Here is a 23,166-nt window from a genome sequence, read left to right as displayed (position 1 = left end):
ACCAAGTATAATCTACGTGTCATCTGCAAACAGGAGCATCAAAGGTAGGGTGCTTACTCAATTCCTAATTACCACAGTGCACTTAGATCTGGAAAGCACCTCAATGCAGAGCCCAGTGCCTGTAGGTCACATCTCAGGCTAGCCTTGCTATCATCCAGTCCAGTGGCACCTGGGTACTACCTCAAAGCTACTGCTGAGGATACACATGTAGCACCCTCTCCTTAGGTAGATGCTAGAGTTGAGATTTTTAGTCAGTGCAGGTAGATTTAGGCATGCCTAGCTGAAATCTGTGGGCTGGGAGTGGTTTAGAGTAGGCTGGTGACCCACAGCTAGCTTCACCTTTCGGTTACTTCCCTTCTGCTTCTAGGGGATTCTAGAAGAAAGGAGTGGAAGAGAGGCGGAGCTGTCTGGGGTGTTCTGAGGAGCCCTGACTAATCCCCAACCTGGATTGGCAGGCCCAGAGTCAGCCCAGCTAGGAGGAGTTGTTCAGGTGGAAGAACTGGAGATGGAGTATTAGGCTGTCGGGCCTTTGAGGAAGTCTGAGGGGGATGACTTTAGGCCAGGGGCTCAGAGCTGAACAGGAACTCCATACAACCCAAGGGGTGCCCTGAACATGAGCAGGAGGGGACAGCGGGGAATACTGCCAGGCAAGTCTCCAGGAGGGATTCACCAGGTGTCATGAGTGGCAGGCACAGTCAGGAGAGCTGGGAGAGGCATGCCGGGGAGGAATGGGGGTGTGCAGTCAGGAGTTGGATGCAGAGCCAGCGGGAGAGACTGTGATGTTACTGGCAGTGAAGTTTGCTGCTGCAGCTGGGAGGGCTGTCAGGGTTGGGGGGGCTCTGCAACAGGCAGACTGGGATCAGTAATCCATCAAAGAGGGCAGTTAGCACCAGAACCTTATTTGCTACACCATGGAACCAGAGTTGGGCCTAGCTATGTGCTAGCTGCGCCTGAAGAATTGTGCTGGAGGGAGAAGGAGAGATACAGTTGTGCTCATAAGTTTACATACCCTGTCAGAATGTATGATTTCTTGGCCATTTTTCAGAGAATATGAATGATAACACAAAAACTTTTCTTTCACTCATGGTTAGTGTTTGGCTGAAGCCATTTATTATCAATTAACTGTGTTTACTCTTTTTAAATCATAATGACAACAGAAACTACCTAAATGACCCTAATCAAAAGTTTACATACCCCAGTTCTTAATACCGTGTATTGCCCCCTTTACCATCAATAACAGCTTGAAGTCTTTTGTGGTATTTGTGGATGAGGTTCTTTATCTTCTCAGATGGTAAAGCTGCCCATTCCTCTTGGCAAAAAGCCTCCAGTTCCTAGAAATTCTTGGTCTGTCTTGCATGAACTGCACGTTTGAGATCTCCCCAGAGTGGCTCAATGATATTGAGGTCAGAAGAATAAGATGGCCACTCCAGAACCTTCACTTTATTCTGCTGTAGCCAATGACAGGTCGACTCGGCCTTGTGTTTTGGATCATTGTCATGTTGGAATGTCCAAGTACGTCCCATGCGCAGCTTCCTGGCTGATGAATGCAAATGTTCCTCCAGTATTTTCTGATAACATACTGCATTCATCTTGCCATCAATTTTGACCAAATTTCCTGTGCCTTTGTAGCTCACACATCCCCAAAACTTTAGCGATCCACCTCTATGTTTCACAGTAGGAATGGTGTACCTTTCATCATAGGCCTTGTTGACTCCTCTCCAAATGAAGCGTTTATGGTTGTGGCCACAAAGCTCAATTTTGGTCTCATCACTCCAAATGACTTTGTGCCAGAAGGTTTGAGGCTTGTCTCTGTGCTGTGTGGCGTATTGTAAGTGGGATACTTTGTGGCATTTGCGTAGCAATTGCTTTCTTCTGGCGACTCGACCATGCAGCCCATCTTTCTTCAAGTGCCTAATTATTGTGCATCTTGAAACAGCCACACCACATGTTTTCAGAGAGTCCTGTATTTCACCTGAAGTTATTTGTGGGTTTTGCTTTGCATCCCGGACAATTTTCCTGGCAGTTGTGGCTGAAATTTTAGTTGGTCTACCTGACCGTTGGTCTACCTGACCGTGGTTTGGTTTCAACAGAACCCCTCATTTTCCACTTCTTGATTAGAGTTTGAACACTGCTGATTGGCATTCTCAATTCCTTGGATATCTTTTTATATCCCTTTCCTGTTTTATACAGTTCAGCTACCTTTTCCTGCAGATCTTTTGACAATTCGTTTGCTTTCCCCATGACTCAGAATCCAGAAACATCAGTGCAGCACTGGATGAAAGATGCAAGGGTCTGTCAGGAGTCCAGAAACTCATTGACCTTTTATACACACACACACTAATCACAAGCAGATTACAGGTGAGGATGGTTACCTTTAATAGCTATTCAAACCCCTTTGTGTCAACTTGTGTGCATGTTATCAGGCCAAAATCACCAGGGTATGTAAACTTTTGATCAGGGTCAATAGGGTAGTTTCTGTTGCCATTATGATTTAAAAGGAGTAAACACAGTTGATTGATAATAAATGGCTTCAGCCAAACACTAACCATGAGTGAAAGAAAAGTTTTTGTGTTATCATTCATATTTTCTGAAAAATGGCCAAGAAATCATAAAATCTGCCAGGGTATGTAAACTTATGAGCACAACTGTAGTCTGCAGGAAGTGTTGTGCAGGAGGAGGATATCTGAATTGTCCCAAACCACACAAGAATCTTTTGTTTCTGGGCATCTGATGAATTCCTTAATCCCATCCAAGTTCTAATCCCTCAAATAAAATACAAAAACAAAGCTAATAGACTTGTTCATTGTCTTGGAGTGTCTGGAAATGAATGCCGGGCTGGGCAACGTGACAGGTGGGCCACAATCACTCAGCAACCCCTACGGGGGTACCGCTACATGCGGTTTTGGATAGCTGCTAATAGAGATCAACTCAAGGAGCTTGTAATGTAGAGGAATCTTGATTGAAATAAAGATGCAAACTTGACTGACAAAAAAAATTGCTAGAAAAAAAATAGACATCTCTTAGCAGAACAGAGAGAAGATATCCATGTCCGTCCATCTAGGACAATAGCAAAAAAACGAGGGCATGCTGGGAGTTATATCAGGCTGGCAGTGTCCTTGTTTGCCAGTGTTCCAAACCTCCTGTAGGCCGCAGTATTACCCATCAGTCTATGAGTGCCTGTGTCCTGCAATGGATGCTAAAGAAAAAGGTGTTTTCTATGAATAGATATACACAGCTGTAGAACGTGGCATTATTTTTTATATTTTGTGGACAGCATATATTATGAGATTCATGACATTTATGGGTCTATGGTAGTTCCTATAATATGACATTTTTTTGTGTTTGTTTTTTGTTTGTTGTATGGACTTTACAGAACTCTGGGGTTTATTTATTAAAGCTGGAGAGTACAAAATCAGTCTCACTTCTGCAGAGAAAACAATCAGCTTCTAACCTCAGCTTGCTCAATTAGGTTTGGCATTAAAACTTGGAAGCTGATTGGTTTCTATGCAGAAGTGAGCCTGATTGTGCACTCTCCAGCTTTAGTAAATAAACTCCTCTGTGCTGATTGTCAACACAGAGCTCTGGGCTGTGATTGCACACAGCTGTGAATCAATCACTGGGACTTGCTGTCAGGCTCCCACTGTGTGCGATCGCAACGGGCAGTGGGTCCGCACGCGTGTGCCCCAAAACCTGAAAGTAGGCAGCGACGTACGGATACGTTGCTTTGCCTGCAGCGGCCGTCTGTCTGCTGTACATTGTGGGGGTGGGCAGTCACTAAGTGGTTAAACTATAACTAATGGCAACACTTTTTTTGTTTAGCTTTGCATAGGGTGGAAAGGGATTAGAATACTCTGTCTGATTTATAATGCTGTCTGTGCTCCAGTTACAGAGATTCACCCTCTCTATTTATCCTGTTAACCATTATCATTGAAAGCAAAAGAAAATCCCACATTTTGGGTTGACACCAGAACAGGAATAGAGGGAAAATCTTTGAATAAGGACACTAATTCTGGTGACACCTCAGATTTTCCTCACTTCCTGTTTTGGCTATGGGACAGGAAGTGAATGGAAATCTCCCAAATTGGACACAGATGGGGAAAAAAACTGACAGGGGTTATAACCCTCCCTTACTAAAATGAAAACAAAGCTTTGTCTATATGTCCGCTTTATATACACCAAAAACGTCTGCAGATAACACCCCATTTCTGTATTTTTCTTACTACTGGAATTCAGCCACGGGCGGTTGTGGCGGGCTGTAGCCAGCAGAGGGCACTGTGAGCACATGGCTGTAGGACTCTATGGTTACAGGTAGGAGTGCAGGAATTGTAATAGTTGCAGCAAGTGGTGGTGTGCGATAGTGCGGGAGTTATTGAGGTGAGGGCAGCGGGTGAGTAAAGTGTGAGTGATCGGTGTATGGAATATCTTGTCATTCACAAGTGAGACAACAAGGTGTCCGATGTTATGTCATGCTGAGTCCGGGGTCTGTGTGTGTGTCTGCCATAGGAGGTGCGGAGAGGCCGCTTGTATCACTTCTCTCCCCGGGTGTCCCGGCCTCACACCCCGGTCACATGTCTGTACTCTCCCCCTCCCCCATAGGATGGACTCATCACGCACGTGTTTCAGCTCGGAGTCTGACTTCTGCTCGGATTGCGGCTCGGTGCTGCCCCCTCCTGGTATTGCGGACACAGTCACCTGCCCCTGCTGTTCCCACCGCACACAAGTGACAGGTAAGAGGCCAAGCCGGACGCATCTCCCTTCTTCTCTCATCCCTCTTCTTCACTCAACACCCCCCCCCCTTCTTCACTCAACACCCCCCCCCCTTCTTCACTCAACACCCCCCCCTTCTTCACTCAACACCCCCCCCCCCTTCTTCACTCAACACCCCCCCCCCTTCTTCACTCAACACCCCCCCCTTCTTCACTCAACACCCCCCCCCTTCTTCACTCAACACCCCCCCCTTCTTCACTCAACACCCCCCCCTTCTTCACTCAACACCCCCCCCTTCTTCACTCAACACCCCCCCCCCCTTCTTCACTCAACACCCCCCCCCCTTCTTCACTCAACACCCCCCCCCCTTCTTCACTCAACACCCCCCCCCTTCTTCACTCAACACCCCCCCCCTTCTTCACTCAACACCCCCCCCTTCTTCACTCAACACCCCCCCCCCCTTCTTCACTCAACACCCCCCCCCTTCTTCACTCAACACCCCCCCCCCTTCTTCACTCAACACCCCCCCCTTCTTCACTCAACACCCCCCCCCTTCTTCACTCAACACCCCCCCCCTTCTTCACTCAACACCCCCCCCCTTCTTCACTCAACACCCCCCCCCTTCTTCACTCAACACCCCCCCCCTTCTTCACTCAACACCCCCCCCCCTTCTTCACTCAACACCCCCCCCTTCTTCACTCAACACCCCCCCCCTTCTTCACTCAACACCCCCCCCCTTCTTCACTCAACACCCCCCCCCTTCTTCACTCAACACCCCCCCCTTCTTCACTCAACACCCCCCCCTTCTTCACTCAACACCCCCCCCCCCTTCTTCACTCAACACCCCCCCCCCCTTCTTCACTCAACACCCCCCCCCCCTTCTTCACTCAACACCCCCCCCTTCTTCACTCAACACCCCCCCCCCCTTCTTCACTCAACACCCCCCCCCCCTTCTTCACTCAACACCCCCCCCCCCTTCTTCACTCAACACCCCCCCCCCCTTCTTCACTCAACACCCCCCCTTCTTCACTCAACACCCCCCCCCCTTCTTCACTCAACACCCCCCCCTTCTTCACTCAACACCCCCCCTTTCTTCACTCAACACCCCCCCTTCTTCACTCAACACCCCCCCTTCTTCACTCAACACCCCCCCTTCTTCACTCAACCCCCACCCCCCCCTTCTTCACTCAACCCCCACCCCCCCCTTCTTCACTCAACCCCCACCCCCCCCTTCTTCACTCAACCCCCACCCCCCCTTCTTCACTCAACCCCCACCCCCCCTTCTTCACTCAACCCCCACCCCCCCCTTCTTCACTCAACCCCCACCCCCCCCTTCTTCACTCAACCCCCACCCCCCCCTTCTTCACTCAACCCCCACCCCCCCCTTCTTCACTCAACCCCCACCCCCCCCTTCTTCACTCAACCCCCACCCCCCCCTTCTTCACTCAACCCCCACCCCCCCCTTCTTCACTCAACCCCCACCCCCCCCTTCTTCACTCAACCCCCACCCCCCCCTTCTTCACTCAACCCCCACCCCCCCCTTCTTCACTCAACCCCCACCCCCCCCTTCTTCACTCAACCCCCACCCCCCCCTTCTTCACTCAACCCCCACCCCCCCCTTCTTCACTCAACCCCCACCCCCCCTTCTTCACTCAACCCCCACCCCCCCCTTCTTCACTCAACCCCCACCCCCCCCTTCTTCACTGATCCAGACATCCCAACCTCATTTCGGGAGTTTTAACCCCCACCAATTTAACACAACTAGGTGATAAATTAAATGCATTCAGTATACAGAGGTTTACTTCTCCTGAGAGTTATTAAAGGAACACTCTAACCACCATGACCACTTCAGTGATTTGAAGTGGTGGTAGGAGTCAGTATGTGCAGTGTTTCTGCTTGAAACTGGTAAGTGGGGCTGAGAAAGAGAGGGGCTCAGAGATAGGGTGGTGGACAGGGAGGGGGGCTGAGAGACGGTGGTAGAGAGAGAGGACTGACGGAGAGGGTGGCTGAGAGAAAGCAAGGGACTGACAGAAAGCAAGGGACTGACAGAGAAAGGGGGGCTGACAGCCGGGTGGAGATGATAGAGCGGGGGGCTGACTGAGGGGGGGCCTGACTCTGAGAGAGAGGGAGACTGACAGGGAGAGGGGGGAGATGAGAGAGATCCCTAGTCCTTTCTCTCAGTGCGGGACAGTCCCGGGCAATCCAGGACATGTGGGCACCCTACGCGCACCCACAATCGGAACGGCAGCCAGGATATCGCCCGACACTTGCGGGTGTCAAGGAGATGCAGCCGAAATGCGGGAGACTTGGGATGTCTGCTCATCTCCCTTCCTCGCTCATCTCCCTTCCTCGCTCATCTCCCTTCCTCGCTCATCTCCCTTCCTCGCTCATCTCCCTTCCTCGCTCATCTCCCTTCCTCGCTCATCTCCCTTCCTCGCTCATCCTTTACCCAAAGTCCACCTGAAAGAGGAATCATGAGCTTTCATTTCCATAGCAGCAGTGATCATTGTATCCTGACAGCTGGGAAACCTGCTGCTGTCAGAGCACAATAACGCAATGGGTAGGTTGCCACCTCATCCCTTTAAACCCGAACATGTATTAATTACACAGGTTCTGTAGCTGATTAAGGTTTAAAAGCCCCCGTCCGGCCATGATTCTGCTATAGGCTGAGTGGGGACTTTACCTTTCTGACTGAACGTCATGACGTCCTTTAGAACGGGCCCCTCATGCACGCCGATCCGTGTTGTGATGTCCCTCGGACACACCACATCACCAATCTCGGTAAAGAGCCTATGACAGAGGCTCGTTACCATGTGATTAGCTGTGTCCAATCACAGTGTAGATAGAAAATGCCGTTTATCAGCTTTCCTCTCCTCACACTGACAGTGCATGAGGAGAGCCTATAAGCCTGGTTTCCTCACAGGGGAGACCATCCACATTGCTAATGCCAATCAGTGCAGCCTTATCAGCACACATCAGTGAAGGAGAAAAATTACTTATTTACAAAATGTTATAACAGAAACTAAGACATTTTTTTTTATTTTCAAAATTTTCTGTCTTTTTTCGTTTGTTTAGCAAAAAACCCAGAGGTGATTAAATACCACCTAAAAGAAAGCTCTAGCTGTCTTAAAAAAAGATAAAAATGTAATCTGGGTACATCGTTGCATGACCGCGCAATTGTCCCTCAAAGTGCCCGAGCTGAAAATTGACCTGGGCAGGAAGGGGGTGAAATTGCCCGGTATTGAAGCGGTTAAAGTGGAGTTCCACTTGTTTTTAAGTTTATTAAAAGTCAGCAACTACAAAAAGTTTAGCTACTGACTTTTAATAAACAGACACTCACCTGTCCCACGATCCAGCGATGCGGCTGCCCAAAGCCTTGCTCCTCTCTGGGGTGCCGGCATTGCAAGTGTGGGCACCCAGCTGTGACAGCTTACGGCTTCACTCTGTGCCTCCTCTGTGGCCGGCAATCTTCTGGGACCTGTGCCGTGTCCCAGAAGATTGCAGGGAGGGAGGGGGAGAGGAGGAGTCCCCTAGGTGGCGAGAGCGGAAATGGGAGCTGGGTACCTGTCAAAACTAGGTACCTGCTCCACCCCCCAAAACAATTACATGCCAAATGTGGCATGTAAGAGGGCGAGGAGTGCTTAAAGCATAAGTTCCACTTTTGGGTGGAACTCCGCTTTAAGGTGGTAATTAACCACATGTTGCTCATGCTATAGCCGAAAGACGGCTACAGCGTGGGCTTAGATTGCCGGGGGGCGTACATGGGCGGCGTCCTGCTGCCCACATGCCCTCTGTGATCACAGAGTCTTTGGGACTTGGCTGAATACAGATCGAGGTAAAGGGGCGTTCTCGGCCCTTTACCACATTATTAGCTGTCAGCCAATGACGGCTGATCATATGATGTAAACAGGAGGTGGTAATCAGTTTTTCTTTTTAAGGAGAAAAAAATAAAGCCGATTACCGACTTCTGTAAAAGGGACATCAGTCCCACACAGTACCCATCAGTGCCACCTCATCAGCACGCTTTAACGAAGGAGAAAAATTACCTGTTTGCAAAATTTTATAATAAACTATGAAAATAGTTTTTTTTTTTCCCTCAAAATGTTCAGTCTTTTTTTTTTTTTTTTTTTTGTTTAGCAAAAAATAAAAAACCTCAGTGGTGATTAAATGCCACCAAAAGAAAGCTCTATTCGTGTGAAAAAAAAGATAAAAATTTCATATGGGTACAGTGTAGGATGACCGCGCAATTGTCAGTCAAAGAGTGACAGGGCTGAATGTTGAAAATTGGCCTGGGCAGGAATGGGGTAAATGTCGCCAGCAAGCAAGTGGTTAAACTCAGTGCCTTATCTGCATTAAATTAGCCTCAGAACCTGTGTAAATAATATGTGTTTGGGTTTAAAGGGATGAGGTGGCAACCCTATCAACGGGAGTGATCCCCCCCCCCCCCCCCCCCCCCATCAACAATGTCTGTGTTAATGGGGGAATCCAGTGATTTTCTTTCCTTCAACCCCTGGCTAAAGGAAAGAAAATTGAATAATGTATGGCCTGCTTTACCTTGGATGCTGTATGCGGGATAAACATACAGGTACTTACAAGATATAGATGTCTCTTCACAGGAGACATCTATACATGTAATCAGGGCACTAATCTCCAGTGCTCTGATTACAATAGTGCCAGCAATCAGTGCCCACCACTGCCCATAAGTGCCATCAATCAGTGCCCATTAGTCTGTGCTGGCTATCAGTGCTGCCCATCACTGCTGTCCATCAATGCCCATCAGTACCGCCTATCCGTGCTGCCAATCGATGCCACCTAACAGTTTTCATCAGTGCTACCTATCAGTGCTCAGAAGTTCAGCATATTAGTGCCACCTCATCAGTGCACATCAGTGAAGGAGAAAAATGACTTAATTACAAAATTTACTGACAGAAACTTTTCACATTTTTTTTGGTCCTTTTTTTTAATTAAAAAATAAAAAACCCAGCAGTGATTAAACACAAAAGAAAGCTCTATTTGTGTGAAGAAAATGACAAAAATTGAATCTGGGTACAGTGTAGCATGACCGCGCAATTGTCATTCAAAGTGCGACATCGCAGGCAAGTGGTTAACAACTTAAAATGCCATTTCGCTCCTACATGTAAAAATCATAATTTTTTTTGCTAGAAAATTACTCAGAACCCCCAAACATTATACAGGCAGTCCCGGAGTTACGAACGGGTTAGGGACTGCCGGTTTGTTCTTAAGTCGGATATGTTCATAAGTTGGAAGCGCATGCGCAGAACGGCAGAGACGTTGTTTTCTGATGTTCTGTCAAGTAGCCGCGCATGCGCAGACGCCGTTTTTCAATGTTTTCCGAGGTGCCCGCCGTCGAAAAGTGGGCGCGCATGCGCAGAACGTCACGCCGCCTCCCGTTCGTAAGTAGGAGTCGTTCGCAAGTCGGAGGTTCGTAACTTGGGGACTGCCTGTATATGTTTCTTTAGCAGAGAACCTAGGGAATAAAATGGTGGTCGTTGCAACTTTTTATCTTCACAGTATTTGTGCAGTAATTGTCTCCTCCTCCCATGCTCGTCTCCCGGACTTCTCCTGAGCCTCTCCCATCCTCTGGAACTCCCTACCCCAATCTGTTCAGCTATCTCCTACTTTGTCAACTTTTAGGCGAACCCTGAAAACTCCTCTTTTCAGGGAAGCCTATCCTGCCTTCAGCTAACAACTGAATCTTTTATTTCTCCCATCAGTTCTTCCCTCACCATTAACCCTTTGTTCCCCATGCCCCTCCCCATTAGATTGTAAAGCGCTGCGCAAACTGTTTGGTTCTATTTAAATCCCGTATAATAATACTAAAAATTGTAAGCTCCCAGGATCAGGGCCCCCCAACCCTCTTGCTGTACTGTCTCCCTTTATATTGTAAAGCATTGCGCAAACTGTTGGTGCTATATAATAATAATCAGTACATTGTGAATGAAAGGTGCTGTGGTGATGTCCCCATGACACCCTGCATTCATAGTATACCCTCAGTCTGCCAGAGTAAATGAAGACTGAGGACATCTTGTGGTGAAAGGTAGTACTGTGGGGGACAGTAAACTTGAGCCATGCAGCCTGTGCTGCATGTTTATTGCTGTTGGTGTGGGTGGGGAGTCATTTAAAAAAAAATTGTACTTTCATAAGCCTATTATTCCTGTCTGTATCCTGTTGGGGAGGTTTCTCTTTACTTCTTGTCCTGAAGATGTAAGGAAATCTCTTAAAACCTAGGAGAATTCCACTCTTGTCACCAGAAAAGGTGTCCACGTTGAGAGACTGCCATTCATTTCTGTTTTTGGTAAATGCCCAGTTTTGGGAGGACAATGCTGGAACAAGGAATAGAGTAAGTACCGGTAATTGAGCCCTGTTCCTCTACTCCCTAGAAATAATGAACATTTAACCCTTGCATAGTGGTGACTGCTTCTTTCAAAAGATTTCCTTTCACTTTGCATCACTGTAGTCCTCTACAGACCTGAAACTTATTTTCTTTCTCGAACATCACGGGACACAGAGCCACAGTAATTACTGATGGGTTATATAGGTATCACTGGTGATTGGACACTGGCACACCCTATCAGGAAGTTCAACCCCCTATATAATCCCTCCCCCTTGCAGGGATACCTCAGTTTTTTCGCCAGTGTCTTAGGTGATGGACGTGTAAAGATGTCCTGTGCTGAGCTCCAAAGGGAATATCCTAAGATCCTATACTGGGGCAAGCCAGGCGAACCGGATCCATTCAAAGTGTCTTTTCATGGCCGAATTGAATGGTACCCGGGCCTCGTGTCCGAAGAAACGAGGTTTTACCCGTAATGCTTCTCTTTTTAGAGAGCTGGACCCCGCAGATCAGAAAATGGCTTTAAACTTCCTAATTTCTGGCGAGGTACTTTACGGTCCCAGAACTGTTGGATCCCCCTACTGATGGGGGCCCCAGTCTCTGACGGTTTTTTCAAACGGAGCCCACCGTGAGAGGTGAAGATTGGGTCTGTGTAAACAGCATCCTGCGGCTGGATAAGGTAAGAGGAGATTCCACAGAATTTTTGAGTTCTAGTGGCTTTTCTCCTTTAAGGTAAATGCATGCTATGCCTATTGTGACCACCGGGGGCTGCCAAGAGCACAAACCTACACATGCTGACTCTGTCTCAGGTGTTGTAATCGCTGTTATGTCCCAGCGTCTCAAGCAGGCTGCAAACAGGTGAGGTGGAAAGGGGGATTTCTCATGTTTGAATGTTCTCCCCCAGGCTAGAGAGGGGCCACAGGGGTCTAGAAAGTGGTTATACCACCCGGGCTCTGCGGCCTAATGGCCACCATCTCTCAAGATAGCCGTTCAGGCAGACCATGTAAGAAGCTACTGGCTGGGTTTCCATTTCGTGGTGCAAGGTTGTTTGGAGAGGACTTGGATAACTATATCGAGAGAATCTCTTGTGGGAAAAGCACTCTCTTACCTGTCAAGAAGAAGAGTAAGCGTCCCTCTTTCAAACGGACTCTTTCCCCAACGCCGGGGGCTTCAGCCTCCAGGCAGTCTCGACGGCCGCCTCCATCGGGGTCCAGAGACCAGAGTCAACCCCAGGGACAAAAGAAGTCCTGGGGAAAGAAGCCTACTAGGCAAAACATTAAGACCTCTGCATGAGGGGGCGCCCCCGCTCACTCGAGTGGGGGGAAGACTGCGACAGTTCTCAGAGCTCTGGCACGAGGACTTCCAGGACAGATGGGTAGTCTCCACAGTAACCTTAGGGTACAAGCTGGAGTTTCAGGAATTCCCTTCTCCTCGGTTCCTCAGATCAAATGTTCCCAGAGACCCAGAGAAGAAGCAGTCGCTCCTTCTGGCGTTAGAGCGACTTTTGTCGCAGGAGGTCATTATGATAGTTCCCGCAAAGGACCAGGGATTGGGCTTCTATTCCAACCTTTTTACGGTCCAAAAGCCAAATGGGGATATCAGGCCCATTTTGGACTTAAGGGATCTGAACCGATTCCTAAGGATTCAATCCTTCCGCATGGAATCAATTCGAACAGTAGTTCCCACCCTGCAGGGAGGAGAATTTCTGGCATCAATAGACATCAGAGATGCATATCTGCATGTGCCCATTTTTCCTGCTCATCAGAAGTTTCTGCGCTTCGAGGTAGGAGGGCGCCATTTCCAGTTTGTGGCTCTGCCTTTCGGGATAGCCACTGCACCTCGAGTGTTCACAAAGATCTTGGCTACTCCTCTGGCCAGATTAAGGGCTCAGGGTATAGATGGCATAGCATACCTAGATGACCTGCTCTTGATAGACCGGTCGGTAGCCTCTTTGAATGGAAACTTGAGGACCACGGTCAGGTATCTAGAACACCTGGGTTGGATCCTCAACTTAGAAAAGTCTTTCCTAAAACCAGTAAGAAGACTGGAGTATTTAGGTCTGATTATAGATACAAGCCACTGCTTTGAGAGAGCTGATTCTGACAGTAAGGACCAAGAAGGGTCCCTCAGTCCGCCTTTGTATGAGGCTACTAGGGAAGATGGTGTCTTCATTCGAAGCAGTTCCCTATGCTCAGTTTCACTCAAGAATGCTGCAACACAGTATTCTGTCGACCTGGAACAAGAAGGTTCAGGCATTAGACTTTCCGATGCACTTGTCGCATGCGGTGCGTCAGAGCCTCAATTGGTGGCTCATACCCGAAAACCTGCAGAAGGGGAAATCCTTTCTACCGGTTACCTGGACGGTGGTAACAACAGATGCCAGTCTGTCAGGTTGGGGAGCAGTTCTGGAACAGGCTGCGGTCCAAGGGGTATGGTCCAAGACAGAGAGGACCTTACCCATCAACATTCTGGAGATCCGGGCGATACATCTAGCTCTAAAGGCCTGGACTATCAGGCTACAGGGTTGTCCGGTCAGGATCCAGTCCGACAATGCCACAGCAGTGGCTTATGTCAATCATCAGGGAGGCACCCGGAGCCGAGCTGCTCAAAAAGAGGTGAACCAGATCTTAGTCTGGGCAGAGATGCATGTGCCATGCATATCGGCAGTTTTCATCCCGGGAATAGAGAATTGGCAGGCGGACTATCTAAGTCGCCAGCAGTTACTTCCAGGGGAATGGTCTCTGCATCCCGACGTCTTTTGGGCCATATGCCAAAGATGGGGGGTTCCAGATGTAGATCTCTTTGCATCCCGATTCAACAAAAAGATAGACAGATTTGTGGCAAGGACAAAAGATCCTTTTGCATGCGGGACGGATGCGTTGGTGATTCCGTGGCATCGGTTCTCACTGATTTACGCATTCCCGCCTATTCTGCTACTATCACGACTCCTTCGCAGGATCAGGCAGGAAAGGAAGTCGGTACTTCTGGTGGCCCCCGCTTGGCCCAGAAGGACTTGGTATGCAGAAATAGTAAGGATGACGGTAGGTTCCCCGTGGACACTACCGGAACGCCCAGACCTGTTATCTCAAGGTCCAGTGTTCCATCCTGCCTTACAAACGCTAAATTTGACGGTTTGGCTATTGAGACCCACGTTCTGAAGAGTCGTGGGCTCTCAGGTCCTGTCATATCTACCTTGATTAATGCAAGGAAGCCAGCTTCCAGGATGATTTATCATAGAGTCTGGAAGGCTTATATAACCTGGTGTGAATCCAGAGGTTGGCATCCCAGGAAATATGTCATAGGTAGAATCCTTGATTTTCTACAGATGGGATTAGAGATGAAGCTGGCCTTGAGTACCATCAAGGGCCAGGTCTCTGCTTTATCAGTATTATTTCAGCGGCCACTTGCTTCGCATTCTTTGGTCCGAAACTTTATGCAGGGGGTGATGCGTCTTAATCCTCCGGTTAAAGCGCCCCTAAACCCCTGGGACTTGAATTTGGTCCTGGCTGTGTTACAGAAACGGCCTTTTGAACCAATAAGTCAGATTCCTTTGGTTTTGTTGACAAGGAAATTAATTTTTCTGGTGGCCATCTCTTCTGCTAGAAGAGTATCAGAATTAGCAGCTCTTTCCTGTAAGGAGCCTTATTTGATTATACACAAGGATAGAGTGGTACTACGCCCTCATCCTAGTTTTTTACCGAAGGTGGTTTCTGATTTTCATTTAAACCAAGACATTGTTCTACCTTCCTTTTTTCCAGATCCCTGTTCTCCGGAAGAGAGATCTCTACATTCGTTGGATGTAGTAAGAGCAGTTAAGGCCTATCTAGGGGCAACTACTCAGATCCGCAAGACGGATGTTTTGTTTGTGCTGCCAGAGGGTCCCAATAGAGGACAGGCAGCGTCAAAAGCTACCATTTCTAAATGGATTCGACAGTTGATCATTCAAGCTTACGGTTTGAAACAGAAGATTCCTCCGTTTCAGATCAGGGCACATTCCACAAGGGCTATTGGTACTTCTTGGGCAGTGCATCACCGGGCCTCTATGGCTCAAATCTGCAAGGCCGCAACCTGGTCTTCAGTTCATACATTCACCAGATTCTATCAGGTGGATGTGAGAAGGCATGAGGATATCGCCTTTGGGCGTAGTGTGCTGCAGGCAGCGGTACAGGGTCCTCAGGTCTGATTGCACCCTACTTGGTCGTGGTTCCCCCCCCTCAGGTAGCATTGCTCTGGGACATCCCATCAGTAATTACTGTGGCTCTGTGTCCCGTGATGTTCGAGAAAGAAAATAGGATTTTTTAAAACGGCTTACCTGTAAAATCCTTTTCTTTCGAAGGACATCACGGGACACAGAGGTCCCGCCCCTCTTCTAATACACTATATTGCTTGGCTACAAAACTGATGTATCCCTGCAAGGGGGAGGGATTATATAGGGGGTTGAACTTCCTGATAGGGTGTGCCAGTGTCCAATCACCAGTGATACCTATATAACCCATCAGTAATTACTGTGGCTCTGTGTCCCGTGATGTCCTTCGAAAGAAAAGGATTTTACAGGTAAGCTGTTTTAAAAAATCCTATTTTTGTAATCTGACAACAATACACATTTCTCTTATAGATTTCATGGGAAAGTATGTTCAGACATCTGTAATGTTTAACAAACTGGACACCATTGCACTGTCAAATGAGGCGGAAGAGACTGGAGCCTTAAATGGACCCCTGGTAAGACAATAACCCTGAGTGCTTAACACACAACTCGGCTTATTTGCACACTATACAGCCCACTACAGATGGTAGTTCTTTGTAGTCTTCCAGTGTTTAATTAGCAGCAGCACTCACAGTTTACAAATGCCACTGGAGGCATAATTGTCAAGGTCCTCAGTGCAGAAGGGATATATAAGATGATCTGTGTGATTCACTTTTTCCATCCTCCACACCTTTTTCTCTTTTTTTTTTTTTTTTTTTTTTCTCACTGTGCACATACCATGGATAAAAGCATTAATCTATTAAAAAGTAGAAATAATCAGTCCCACATTTGTCGCTCTTTACATTATTATTTACATTAATTATTTGATCAACTGCAGATTTTGTAAGTTTGCCCACTTAGAAATAAATGAAGGGTCTATCATTTTTATCATGGGTATATTTTAAATGATAGAGACAAAATATCAACCAAAGATCCAGAAAAACACATGATACAAATATTATAAATTGAGTTGCAGTTCAGTGAGTAAAATAAGTATTTGATCCCTAAGCAACCAACAACAATTCTGGCTCCCACATACTGCTTACAGTATGTGCTCATGTGGTACACAGATTAGTCCTGTCAATGTAAGTAGATGCTCCTAACGACAACTGGTTATGTGTATAAAAGACACATGTCCACAGAATCTTTCTTCCATTGAAACCTGAACACCATGGGCAAGACCAAAGCGCTATCAAAGAATGTCAGGGACAAGACTGTAGACCAGCACAAGGCTGGAATGGGCTTTCAGACCATCAGCAAGAAGCTTTGTGAGAAGGAGACAACTGTTGGTGCGATTTTTTTTTTTTTTTTTTTTTTTTTTTTCACAAATGAAAGAAATACAAAATAACCATCAATCGCCCTCGGTCTGGAGCTCCATGCATAATTTTGCATCATGGGGTAAGGATGATCATGAGAAAAGTGAGGGATCGGCCCAGAACTACACGGGAGGAGCTTGTGAATGGTCTCAAGGCAGTTGGAACCACAGTCACCAAATAAACCATTGGTAATGCAATATGCCACCATGGATTGAATTTCTGCAGCGCCCGCAAGGTCCCCCTCTCCGAGAAGGTACATGTACAGGCCCGTCTGAAGTTTGCCAATGAACATCTAAATGATTCAGAGAAGGATTGGGAGAAAGTGCTGTGATCAGATGAGAGTAAAATTGAGCTCTTTGGCATTAACTTGACTCGCGGTGTTTTGGAGGAAGAATAATGCTGACAGTAACGCTAAGAACACCATCCCTACAGTCAAGCATGGGTGGAAACATTATGCTTTGGGGCTGTTTCTCTGCTAAAAGTACAGGCCGACTTTGCCGCATTGAGGGGCCAATGGACGGGGCCATGTATTGTAAATTCTTGGATAAGAACCTTCTTCCCTCAGTCAGAACACTGAAGATGGATAGTGGATGGGTCTTCCAGCATGAAAACATACAACCAAGGCAAAAAAGGAGTAGCTCAAGAAGAAGCACAATAAGGTCATGGAGTGGCTTAGCTAGTCTCCAGACCTTAATCCTATAAAACATTTATGGAGGGAACTGAAACTTCGAGTTGCCAAGCGACAGCCCATTTAGAGAAGATCTGTAAAGAAGGGTGGACAAAAATCCCTTCTGAGATGTGTGCAAACCTGGTCACCAACTACCACAAATGTCTTACCTCTGTGCTTGCCAACAAGGGTTTCTCCACCAAGTACTAAGTCATGTTTTGCTTGGGGATCAAATGCTTATTTTACTCACCGAACTACAACACAATTTATAACATTTGTATCATGTATTTTTTCTGGAATTTTGGTTGATATTCTGTCTCTATCATTTAAAATACACCTATCATAAAAACTATAGACCGTTAATTTCTTTGTAAGTGGGCAAACTTACAAAATCTGCAGGGGATCAAATAATTATAATTCCCCACTGTATATGTGTCCCCACGAAAGTGGTTCTTCTGTGGGGCCACATACAATGGATATAAAGTCTACACATCCTTGTTAACCACTTGCCGACCGCCTAACAACGATATACGTCGGCAAAATGGGCAGGCAAAATCACGTACCTGGTACGTGATTGCCTTCCCGCTGGCGACGGGCTCGATCGGACCCCCCCCCCCCCCCCCCCCCGGTGCCAGTGGCGGTCGGCTTTGGTCTGGGAGCGTTCAGTGATGAGGGGGAGGCCATCCATTCGTGGCCCCCCCTCGCGATCGCTCCCAGCCAGAGGCAGGGGATATGACGTCCTCTCTCCTCGGCTCGGTATTTTTCGTTCTGGCGCCTAGGAGAGAAGACTGAAATGTGAGTGTAAAACACAACACATCCCAGTAGAACATGCCAGGCACACAAAACACCAAGCAGTTTTTTTTTTTTTTCCTGATTACTGCATGGTGTCAGTTTGTGACAGTGTGGTAGGGCAGTTAGTGTTAGCCCCCTTTAGGTCTAGGGTACCCCCCCTAATAAAGTTTTAACCCCTTGATCACCCTCCGTCGCCAGTGTCACTAAGCGATCATTTTTCTGATCACTGTATTAGTGTCGCTGGTGATGCTAGTTAGGGAGGTGAATATTTAGGTTCGCCATCAGCGTTTTATAGCGTCAGGGACCCCCATATACTACCGAATAAATGTTTTAACCCCTTAATTGCCCCCTAGTTAACCCTTTCACCAGTGATCACCGTATAACTGTTACGGGTGACGCTGGTTAGTTCGTTTATTTTTTATAGTGTCAGGGAACCCGCCGTTTATTACCGAATAAAGGTTTAGCCCCCTGATCGCCCGGTGGTGATATGCGTCGTCCCGGCAGCGTCAGATTAGCGCCAGTACCGCTAACACCCACACATGCAGCATACGCCTCCCTTAGTGGTATAGTATCTGAACGGATCAATATCTGATCCGATCAGATCTATACTAGTGTCTCCAGCAGTTTAGGGTTCCCAAAAACGCAGTGTTAGCGGGATCAGCCCAGATAACTGCTAGCACCTGCGTTTTGCCCCTCCACCCGGCCCAGCCCAGCCAAGTGCAGTATCGATCGATCACTGTCACTTACAAAACACTAAACGCATAACTGCAGCGTTCGCAGAGTCAGGCCTGATCCCTGCGATCGCTAACAGTTTTTCTGGTAGCGTTTTGGTGAACTGGCAAGCACCAGTGGCCTAGTACACCCCGGTCGTAGTCAAACCAGCACTGCAGTAACACTTGGTGACGTGGCGAGTCCCATAAGTGTAGTTCAAGCTGGTGAGGTGGCAAGCACAAGTAGTGTCCCGCTGCCACCAAGAAGACAAACAGGCCTGTTGTGCCCTTCCTGCTGCATTCGCCAATCCTAATTGGGAACCCACCAACCAAATGCAGTCGGCTGCATGAGAGGCATTTTTATGTCCTCCCGAGTACGCCTACCCAACGAAACCCCCCCCCCAAAAAGATGTGTCTGCAGCAAGTGCGGATATAGGCGTGACACCCGCTATTATTGTCCCTCCTGTCCTGACAATCCTGGTCTTTGCATTGGTGAATCTTTTGAACGCTACCATACACTAGTTGAGTATTAGCGTAGGGTACAGCATTGCACAGACTAGGCACACTTTCACAGGGTCTCCCAAGATGCCATCGCATTTTGAGAGACCCAAACCTGGAACCGGTTACAGTTATAAAAGTTAGTTACAAAAAAAAGTGTAAAAAAAAAAAAGTGTAAAAAAAAAAACACAAACAAAATATAAAATAAAAAAAAAATAGTTGTCGTTTTAGGCCCCTTTTCACACTGGGGCGGTTTGCAGGCGGTATTGCGCTAAAAATACCGCCTGCAAACTGCCCCTAAACAGCCTCCGTTGTTTGTTCAGTGTGAAAGCCCGAGGGCTTTCACACTGAAGCGGTGCGCTGGCAGGACGGTAAAAAAAGTCCTGCCAACCGCTTCTTTGGAGCGGTGAAGGAGCGGTGTATTCACCGCTCCTAAACCGCTCCTGCCCATTGAAATCAATGGGACAGCGCGGCTATACCGCGGTAATACCACGGCTATAGCCGCGCTGTACGAGCGGATTTAACCCTTTTTTGGCCGCCAGCAGGGGTTAAAACCGCACCGCTAGCAGCCGAATACAGCCGCAAAAACTACGGTAAAACAGCGCTAAAAATAGCGCTGTTTTACCGCCGACGCCCCCACCGCCCCAGTGTGAAAGGGGCCTTATTGTTCTCTCTCTCTCTATTCTCTCTCTCTATTGTTCTGCTTTTTTTTTACTGTATTCTATTCTGCAATGTTTTATTGTTATGTTTTATCATGTTTGCTTTTCAGGTATGCAATTTTTTATACTTTACCGTTTACTGTGCTTTATTGTTAACCATTTTTTTGTCTTCAGGTACACCATTCACGACTTTGAGTGGTTATACCAGAATGATGCCTGCAGGTTTAGGTATCATCTTGGTATCATTCTTTTCAGCCAGTGGTCGGCTTTCATGTAAAAGCAATCCTAGCGGCTAATTAGCCTCTAGACTGCTTTTACAAGCAGTGGGAGGGAATGCTCCCCCACCGTCTTCCGTGTTTTTCTCTGGCTCTCCTGTCTCAACAGGGAACCTGAGAATGCAGCCGGTGATTCAGCCAGCTGACCATAGAGCTGATCAGAGACCAGAGTGGCTCCAAACATCTCTATGGCCTAAGAAACCGGGAGCATTTTATGACTTAGATTTTGCCAGATGTAAACAGCACCATTGGGAAATTGGGGAAGCATTTTATCACACCGATCTTGGTGTGGTCAGATGCTTTGAGGGCAGAGGAGAAATCTAGGGTCTAATAGACCCCAATTTTTTCAAAAAAGAGTACCTGTCACTACCTATTGCTATCATAGGGGATATTTACATTCCCTGAGATAACAATAAAAATGATTTAAAAAAAAATGAAAGGAACAGTTTAAAAATAAGATAAAAAAGCAAAAAAATAATAAAGAAAAAAAAAAAAGCACCCCTGTCCCCCCCTGCTCTCGCGCTAAGGCGAACGCAAGCGTCGGTCTGGCGTCAAATGTAAACAGCAATTGCACCATGCATGTGAGGTATCACCGCGAAGGTCAGATCGAGTGCAGTAATTTTAGCAGTAGACCTCTGTAAATCTAAAGTGGTAACCTGTAAAGGCTTTTAAAGGCTTTTAAAAATGTATTTATTTTGTTGCCACTGCACGTTTGTGCGCAATTTTAAAGCATGTCATGTTTGGTATCCATGTACTCAGCCTAAGATCATCTTTTTTATTTCATCAAACATTTGGGCAATATAGTGTGTTTTAGTGCATTAAAATTTTAAAAAGTGTGCTTTTTCCCCCAAAAATGCGTTTGAAAAATCGCTGCGCAAATACTGTGTGAAAAAAAAAATGAAACACCCACCATTTTAATCTGTAGGGCATTTGCTTTAAAAAAATATATAATGTTTGGGGTTCAAAGTAATTTTCTTGCAAAAAAAAAAAAAAATTTAACATGTAAACAAAAAGTGTCCGAAAGGGCTTTGTCTTCGAGTGGGTGATGTGTGACATAAGCTTCTAAATGTTGTGCATAAAATGCCAGGACAGTTCAAAACCCCCCCAAATGACCCCATTTTGGAAAGTAGACACCCCAAGCTATTTGCTGAGAGGCATGTCGAGTCCATGGAATATTTTATATTGTGATATAAGTTGCCGGAAAGAGACAATTTTTTTTTTTTTTGCACAAAGTTGTCACTAAATGATATATTGCTCAAACATGCCATGGGAATATGTGAAATTACACCCCAAAATACATTTTGTTGCTTCTCCTGAGTATGGGGATACCACATGTGTGAGACTTTTTTGGAGCCTAGCCACGTACGGGACCCCGAAAACCAAGCACTACCTTCAGGCTTTCTAAGGGCGTACATTTTTGATTTCACTCTTCACTGCCTATCACAGTTTCGGAGGCCATGGAATGCCCAAGTGGCACAAAACCCCCCCAAATGACCCCATTTTGGAAAGTAGACACTCCAAGCTATTTGCTGAGAGGTATAGTGAGTATTTTGCAGACCTCACTTTTTGTCACACAGTTTTGAAAAAAGAAATAAATTTTTTTTCTTGTCTTTCTTCATTTTCAAAAACAAATGAGAGCTGCAAAATACTCACCATGCCTCTCAGCAAATAGCTTGGGGTGTCTACTTTCCAAAATGGGGTCATTTGGGGGGGGGTTGTGCTATCTGGGCATTCCATGGCCTCCGAAACTGTGATAGGCAGTGAAGAGTGAAATCAAAAATTTACACCCTTAGAAATCCTTAAGGCGGTGATTGGTTTTCGGGGCCCCGTACGCGGCTAGGCTCCCAAAAAGTCCCACACATGTGGTATCCCTATACTCAGGAGAAACAGCTAAATGTATTTTGGGGTGCAATTCCACATATGCCCATGGCCTGTTTGAGCAATATATCATTTAGTGACAACTTTGTGCAAAAAAAAAAAAAAAAAAATTTGTCACTTTCCCGCATATAAAATATTCCATGGACTCAACATGCCTCAAAGCAAATAGCTTGGGGTGTCTACTTTCCAAAATGGGGTCATTTGGGGGGGTTTTATGCCATCTGGGCATTTTATGGCCTTCAAAACTGTGATAGGTAGTGAGGAGTAAAATCAAAAATTTACGCCCTTAGAAATCCTGAAGGCAGTGATTGGTTTTCGGGGCCCCGTACGCGGCTAGGCTCCCAAAAAGTCCCACACATGTGGTATCCCCATACTCAGGAGAAGCAGCTGAATATATTTTGGGGTGCAATTCCACATATGCCCATGGCCTGTGTGAGCAATATATCATTTAGTGACAACTTTTTGTAACTTTTTTTTTTTAGTCATTATTCAATCACTTGGGACAAAAAAAAATAATATTCAATGGGCTCAACATGCCTCTCAGCAATTTCCTTGGGGTGTCTACTTTCCAAAATGGGGTCATTTGGGGGGGTTTTGTACTGCCCTGCCATTTTAGCACCTCAGGAAATGACATAGGCAGCCATAAATTAAAGACTGTGTAAATTCCAGAAAATGTACCCTAGTTTGTAGGCGCTATAACTTTTGCGCAAACCAATAAATATACACTTATTGACATTTTTTTTACCAAAGACATGTGGCCGAATACATTTTGGCCTAAATGTATGACTAAAATTGAGTTTATTGGATTTTTTTTATAACAAAAAGTAGAAAATATCATTTTTTTTCAAAATTTTCAGTCTTTTTCCGTTTATAGTGCAAAAGATAGAAACGGCAGAGGTGATCAAATACCATCAAAAGAAAGCTCTATTTGTGGGAAGAAAAGGACGCAAATTTCGTTTGGGTACAGCATTGCATGACCGCGCAATTAGCAGTTAAAGCGACGCACTGCCAAATTGTAAAAAGTGCTCTGGTCATTAAGGGGGTAAATCCTTCCGGGGCTGAAGTGGTT

The 23,166-nt window shown here is 46.6% G+C and overlaps 1 protein-coding gene across 5 annotated transcripts in view; it reads left to right on the top strand.

Moving 5' to 3' along the window:
- Positions 1-4,204: 4,204 nt before the first annotated feature.
- POLR1H (RNA polymerase I subunit H) overlaps positions 4,205-23,166 on the top strand; it is a 70,481-nt gene continuing 51,519 nt past the window's right edge. Inside the window, exons 1-3 of one of the 5 annotated variants that reach the window (XM_073619309.1) lie at positions 4,205-4,308; positions 4,597-4,727; positions 15,675-15,778. In XM_073619309.1, coding sequence (XP_073475410.1) covers positions 4,283-4,308; positions 4,597-4,727; positions 15,675-15,778 — 261 coding nt within the window. In that variant the 5' untranslated portion in view covers positions 4,205-4,282. The other 4 variants (XM_073619314.1, XM_073619313.1, XM_073619311.1 and 1 more) reach the window with 4 other exon arrangements.

Source organism: Aquarana catesbeiana, linkage group LG03 (genome assembly GCF_042186555.1).
Source record: "Aquarana catesbeiana isolate 2022-GZ linkage group LG03, ASM4218655v1, whole genome shotgun sequence".
NCBI classification, from domain to species: domain Eukaryota; kingdom Metazoa; phylum Chordata; class Amphibia; order Anura; family Ranidae; genus Aquarana; species Aquarana catesbeiana.
Note: the sequence above shows the minus strand (reverse complement) of the source record. Positions and strands in the feature narration are given on the sequence as shown.